At 38.2% G+C, this 7,330-nt stretch overlaps 1 protein-coding gene across 1 annotated transcript; it reads left to right on the top strand.

The window, feature by feature from the left end:
* The first annotated feature begins 3,069 nt into the window (after nucleotides 1-3,069).
* lamtor5 (late endosomal/lysosomal adaptor, MAPK and MTOR activator 5) lies at nucleotides 3,070-6,374 on the top strand. The gene is made up of 4 exons (XM_032521629.1): nucleotides 3,070-3,250; nucleotides 3,345-3,406; nucleotides 5,365-5,482; nucleotides 6,136-6,374. The coding sequence occupies exons 1-4, from the start codon at nucleotides 3,216-3,218 to the stop codon at nucleotides 6,194-6,196; spliced, it is 276 nt and encodes a 91-aa protein (XP_032377520.1). The 5' UTR covers nucleotides 3,070-3,215; the 3' UTR covers nucleotides 6,197-6,374.
* Nucleotides 6,375-7,330: the final 956 nt, after the last annotated feature.

The following is a 7,330-nucleotide window of genomic DNA, read 5'->3' on the forward strand; positions in this document are numbered from 1 at the left end:
GGGGGGGGGGGGGGGGGGGGCACAATCTCTCCCTCTCTTTATCCACCTCCAACCCTCACCCAACCCTCCCTCCCTCACCATTTCTGAGATCTCCCCACGCCCTCTCGCTGCCTGTCTCCTTAATAGCTTCGTCATCTCACTCATCTGGATGACGGCTGATGGAGGCTCACAGTAGTTCCCTCTACTTGTACACATACAGTGTCTGGCCATACATCTGCTTGACAGAGTTTCCATGACTCAGTGGTTTTGTGGCCAACACAAAAAATATGCAAAACTACTCAACAAGTGATTACATTCATATGAACTAAAATGAATCTGACACCTCTTTGTGAGAAAAAGGGCACAGGTGCCATGAAATCCAGAGACATTTATCAGTGTGAAGACAAATCAACATCAAAGCCGTTTACCCAGTTTAATGAAATTACCACAGGCTGACTCATGAACTGGGCTTCGTATAAGGAGGGAAAGTGATATTCCTTTTTTTCATTATGGAATTTGTGTGCCAGGATGCCATTTATTGTGAAATTTGCTATCAACATTACCTGCAGTTTGTTCACATTGAGAAAATAAGGCCTGTACGGTTAACAACATCTGCTTTATTACACAAGCACTCTGCAATCAGTGTGATGCATATGATCTTACTGTTATAACATTATTTTTATAAATTTCTACACCAATGTGATATTTCTGATCAGATTTGGTCTTTTTTGAGAGAAAGAATAACATGGTTCAGACTCCTTACTAAACCCTCTCGCCCTCTCTCTCTCTCTCTCTCTCTCTCTCCCTTGCTCTTTCCTCTCACTTTCCATGTATCATTTTGGCATATGGATTGTTGTTGAGGGATCCCTCCTCAGTTCCTCTTCCTGAAGTTACAACTTTACCCCATTAGGATTTTTGGGGGGGAGTTTTTCTTATGTGATGCAAGGGTCAAACGACATAGGGTGTCTCAAGATGTACAGATTGTGATTGGTGAAATTGGGCTGCAATAAAATTCAATTTAATTATTGTGCCACTTGATGGATAATGGAATTGATAAATGATTCTCATTGTGTGCTAAAATACATCCATAATAGGGACATCCCTGAATTGTATTAGCCAGTGTACAGGGCAGGGTGTTGATACACAGACTCAGAGTCAGATCTCTATTCTGGTTTCATTTGGAGATTCACTGTAGTTGTAAAGTGGCCATATGTAGCAAATAATGGGATCTAGTGTTGCTGCCAAACTCTCTTCGTACAAATGTGATATTACTTACATGAATGTGTGTGTGAAGCCCATGCATGCGCGCCTGTGTGTGTTTATATGTGTGTGTGTGTGTGTGTGTATGTATAAAAGAGGATCAAGATGTGACGTGTATGTGGACTTTGTAAATTATTTTGCATGTGTAAACTTGTATGTGTGTTTGCCTATGTGCATGAGTCGACAGTGATGAGCAGCAGGTTGTCAGTGGAAGCGGGGCTCTGGCTCTGATTTAAGTTGTAAGGAGAGAAATACGAGAGAGCGCAAAAGAAGAGGGGAGGAGAGGATGAGAGTGTGCCCCATGGGTTAGTCAGCAGCACATTACCCTGCTGCTGGGCAGGTGATGGATTCCTCCAATGCAGCGGCCAAATAATTACATTCACCCATTTCTGCTTTGTCAGCAGGAGCACTGATGCCTCGCCGTCTTGGGACAGGCAGCAGAAATCATGGAGGGAGGTAAGCTCAGGCAGTGGCCTCCAGCTAACTTTAGAAGAATACACAAAATCCATCAACAATAGGCTGTGAGAAACAAGTTCCCTACTTTAGACCCATAATATGAATACTATCTTTCAATAAAGTACAAGCATTGGTAAAGTTCACATCATTTTGTTCAAGTGTTTATCATGCTGAATGATGTTTGTACCAGCCTGTTATGATGAATCTGATGTTGTTGCTGAAGATGATTTGAATTCTCAGTGATGAAATCTGAGCGTTAAAGAAGGATTTATTGTTTCTCCAAATAACTTCTTTTATGACTAAGCAACATGTGACACTGGAGTTATTTTGGGCAACCTCAGCTTATTTTGACAGTCATCTGATTGTGACTGCCTGTGAAATGCTTGAGAATAAAGTGGGAACTAGATTATCAATAAAGATATGTATATAATCAGGAGGGAGTAAATAGTAAATAGTAATCTAAATTCATAGTAATGCAACTCGGAATCTCCAAATCCTTTTCTAACTGGGGCTGGGATGAAGAGGGTGGCATGAGGAATTGTAGCTGAATGTAGAAAGGTAGGGTTTTCATTTTTATAACTAATCCAGTTTAGAAACGGATTTTAGAGACTGATGACCTAGCCCACATAGAAGACGCCAGGAATGATATTCAGCAGCCTATATTGAGCTTATATATCAAATGCTGATAGTAGCCTAGAATATGAAATCTTCAAAGTTGGTAATTATAGCTCTAAAGAGGAACACCACCTAAATCAAGAATTCCAATATGTTATTTGAATTGCCTAGGAAATGTTCTATCATTAACTTCCCAGAACCCTGAGAAGTAAGTATTCAACTTTTGATATCATCAAGTATAAAGTCTGGAGCTACTCCACAGACAATTAATGGGAGACTTTGTTGATTTTGTTTTCTTCTTTATACCTGAATGAGTTTTGTTCTATTGTAGTGTTCTCATTTCCCAGAAAATGTGACCATATACTCAGGTTATTGCCCTGGCTGCTTTCAGTGTCATCTATAATATTTTTACCAATTTGTTCCCTATGGAGGCTGGAACAAATCCACACTATGATGATAAAACACATTTGAGTGTAAGCACTGTGGGTTTTGCATTTAGAAGAGCGTTATTCGTGTTCACTAATTTTTGGTATGTCTTAGACCATACACTAACTTCAAAATCAATGTGTGTGTGTGTGTGTGCGTGTGCGTGTGTGTGTGTTGTGTGTGTGTGTGTGTGTGTGTGTGTGTGTGTGTGTGTGTGTGCGTGGGTGCGTGTGTGTGTGTGCGTATATTGCATGCACATTTTACACATAACAATGATACACTATACGTGTTTTGCCTATTTTACACTGTGTTTTTCTTGTTTTGTTAATCATTATACGCGCTTTGTTTTGTCCTCGCGGGGACCCTTAGTGCACGTGACGAGCAGCTGACTTTAACCGGAAACTGAAGAAGGAGACAAGCAAAACAAGTAATCTTCAAACACAGAATTTGAGTTTTGCAGTTATTAATGATTGCTAATAATGGAGTCGACCCTCGAACAGCATCTCGATGATACGTAAGTTAATACCAGACTCTGTTTGAGTTCGTATTTTGACCGTTGGGACATTAAAGACGGCTGAAAGCTCTTTGTTTGTCTGTGTTGTTTGCAGCATGAAAAACCCAGCAGTTGTCGGGGTGCTTTGCACGGATGAACAAGGACACAACCTGGGCTGTAAGAAAACACTGAGATACTTTTTCTATCTGAGATTCATAGAAACATGTTGCTTAAATGTATTCACACCAACCAAACTGGCCTTTTATCGAGGGGACAGTAAACGCATCAGTTCCTCAAACCGATTATCTGGTAATATATTTAAGTAATTAAGTATATAACTGTTATACACTCCCATAAAATAAAATCACCCCCAACATATACAACCGACTGATGTTACTGGTGTTTTAAATATCAATAGGAGTCATCATTAGTCCAATTTTTAATAACTTCAATAATTGTTTTTTTAATTATATAATCTCAAATTCCCAAAACATTAAATGAATATTTCACCCCCCCAAATTATAATTTGTACATTAGTTACGCTTATGATGAACGCAGAAGTTTTGATGCATTGGAGTAATTTGGGGGTTATCAAGATTTTTTTGGATTCTTCTTTCACCGTGGAGGAATGGGTCAAAAACAAAGTTTTTTTTTAAAGAATTCAAGGTAACACGTGGTAAGTAATATACAAATTAACATTTTGGGGTGAAGTATTCCTTTGCATTAAATCACCACATTATTTTGGGCAGCACAATACTTTATGTCCCTTTATCATTGCATAAGCCAAGACAGAAAAAGCTACCAAACTCATCTGACATTGAGACCTAACCCAAGAATAAAGTCAAATATTCTCTACAACCAAATAAATTAACTCATATAGAAACACCAGTGTCAACAGTCTGTTTACTGGTTTCTTATTGTTAATGTTCAACTTTTTGGTATGTCCCCTACTCACACTAAGCGCCTTCTGTAACAACAGTAATTAAAAGTTAAATAATCGCTTGTTACTACTCATGGAGAAATCCGCGCTAAATAACATGGTCAAGTAATATGCTTAGTAACCTTGTTGCAGTACTGAACATCACCAAATGAATTGACTCGACTAACATTGTATCATTTTAGGACTTTTTTTCATTTGTGATTTTCTCACCTGACTAATGAAAAACATTTAAGATGAGAAAAACACACAAGACCATAAAACAGTATTTGCACCCAATATGCACAGAAGATCTAATCACCCAAACTACCTTTTGTTGTCACGGATGCATTTGGTCACATAAACCACAAAGTTTAACTGCAGACCATATCTAGTCCAACTACAGCTACATACATGGAAATACAACTTTTACCATGTGACATGTCACACAACAAAAACATCAGCAGGCTTACACTTCGAGGAATATGAAGCTACAGCAGCTGATTTAGCTTAGCACGGCTCAGACAAACGGAGAGAATTAGACAGACCGGCTCTGTGCAAAGATAACAAGAAGCCTCTAAAAACTCACTAATTAACAATTGATATATTGTTTGTTTAATCCATACAAATAACAAAAATGAAAACAGCAAATTGTGTTTTTTACAAGGAATTATGTGCCGGACTGTGGCTGGCTGCGGAGATTTCCTGGAGTCTTGTCTTGACTGTGGGGTTGCCAGGCAGCCAACAGGGCCTCTAGAAAACTATTCCTTCAGGGGGGGCTGTTAGGTGGACAGTAGGGAAAACATTCCAATTGTCTCCTTGATCAAAAAGAAGTAATCATTCAATGTGATGAAACCATTGTGGATTTTTCTTTCTTCTGTCGCCTCAGGAGAAAGTTGCCACAAACTCTTTGAACCCTTTCCCTCTGACAGGAGGCTGACGTCCCAGCAGCAGCTTGTCCCCCTCTGCAGTCAGCCTCATTAACAAGGCATCCCATCCTGGACTGTATACCTGTCCTCTGCACATTCTACATATCCTGACATTTTACACATCCCTCAACAATTTTGCACATCCTGCACTAATCCATACAGCCTCTTGTTTCTTAATATTAAAAAGTTACATTGTACATATTTGTTTCTGTATTTATTGGTTATTTCATAGTAATTTTTAATATGTTTATTTAACCAACTAACGCTGTTCTGTATCTCACAACCACCAGGCCGCGGCTCCCTGTCTGATGACCATGGCGGTGTTGTGTCAGTTTTGGCCAAACAAGCTGGCGCTCTTACTAAAGACCCAACAGACAGTCCAACTGTGTGTCTGGAGTCTGAGTCAGGGTGAGCGCTGACACAACCTTTTGTCTTTTTTTGCTCGACTGACTTGACTGCTCCTCCTTTTTCTCAGTGAATGTAAGAAGTCTGCTTGTAGTGGTTTTGATGAACACTTGGGGCAATCAATAAATCAAGGAATTTTTTTTGAAAAGAGATCCAAAAATAAAAGAGTGACTGTGTGTATCATTTGTACCTCAGACTGTGTTCCAAGTCTTGGCAAAGGAGTTTATTTTCATTTGCATGACTATGCTGCCACCTTCTGGACATTTCAAAACTTCCTCTGGTTCATGGGTATCAGTGACTAACACTAATACTTAATGGATAATTATTAGTAAGAAGCCATTTCAAACATTAGACGTTATAGTAACTGTAGATGTTGAGACTTGTAGGTTGCTCTCTAAATATGGTAAGATTACACTATTTGTCAAATTTGTAAATCAATGACTTGATGACTGGGACAGATATCAAATGTCAAAAGAAAATATGACAGACTGTTAATCCTTACGTTATTTTATTAGGGGTTTAAAGTAAAGTTTACATTGTAGATATACTGACAGGTTGATTTGATTTATTAGTGAAAAGTCATTACTAAATAATTATGATTGTCAATCAGGTAAATGTTTGTCACAGTAAATTGTTGTTGTCTGCTTGTTTTGTAGAAACATTCTGGTGAGGAGTCATGGCACCATCACAGTAGCAGTTCACAAGATAGCATCTTGAAGACAACATGGCTCACTGAGGAATTTGTATTGTAAAGAAATGCACATGTCAACAGGAACATTAGCATAATAACACAATCTGAATTAACTTTGAGAAAGGTCTGGAGTTTACACATGTCTCCTGGCCTTTCTATTTTATCCCATCATTAAATATACATGGTCCTATTCTAATATATGAAGTGAGATTCCTTTCTTTTATTTATATATATATATATATATATATATATATATATATATATATATACAATACCGGTCAAAAGTTTGGGGTCACTTACAAATTTCCATGCCACTCCATTATAGACAGAATACCAGCTGATCTGAGTGGGGGGCTGATCTTTAATGCAATATCTACATTGCCCATATCAGCAACCATTTATCCAATGTTCCAGAGGTACATTCTGTTTACTAATCTGATATCATTTAAAACTAACTGAGAATCATTTTGCAATTATGTAGCACATAATGTAATTTGAAAACTGCTGACCGGGTTAAAAAAACAATGCAACTGACCTCAGCTGGTATCTGTCTATAATGGAGTGCAATGGAAATTTCTAGTGACCCCAAACTTTTGACCGGTAGTATAATATATATTATATATTATATATATATATAGATACACACACACACACACACACCCCAATCATTCAGGTAAAGTTTTTTATTGATGTCCTGTACAAGTTAGGCTCTGTATCATGTTAGTTCTAGCCAAGGTAATGCTTTCTGTGTGTCTTTTTGTGAACACCCATTCAGTTTAAGGCAGTCATGCACAGAAAAAACAACCCTCAATAAACTTTAACCTGACTTTGTGTTGCCCTCTTCTGTGTTAAGCTATTCATTATTTTTCTCCTGTTCTCAGTGTTTTGTGGTTTTGTCTTTAGCAGCTGCATGACATTTATCCCAGAAATGAACAAAAGGTTCAAAGTTTGTAATCATTAATTAAAACAGCTGTGCAGCCACTGAAGTCATATTTGGCTGAACAATATATTGATTTTATGAAATGGTCACCTACATGGTAATTTGGAAGTTGAGTTGTTTGATGTGCCATAAAAATATCTGATCTCACGTGGTATGAGTCTGTAACCCGATTCCTGGAAAAAAAATGGGTGTAAGAGAGAGGGTTAACCAATCAATGCCC

The sequence above is a fragment of the Etheostoma spectabile genome, chromosome 7 (genome assembly GCF_008692095.1).
Source record: "Etheostoma spectabile isolate EspeVRDwgs_2016 chromosome 7, UIUC_Espe_1.0, whole genome shotgun sequence".
NCBI classification, from domain to species: domain Eukaryota; kingdom Metazoa; phylum Chordata; class Actinopteri; order Perciformes; family Percidae; genus Etheostoma; species Etheostoma spectabile.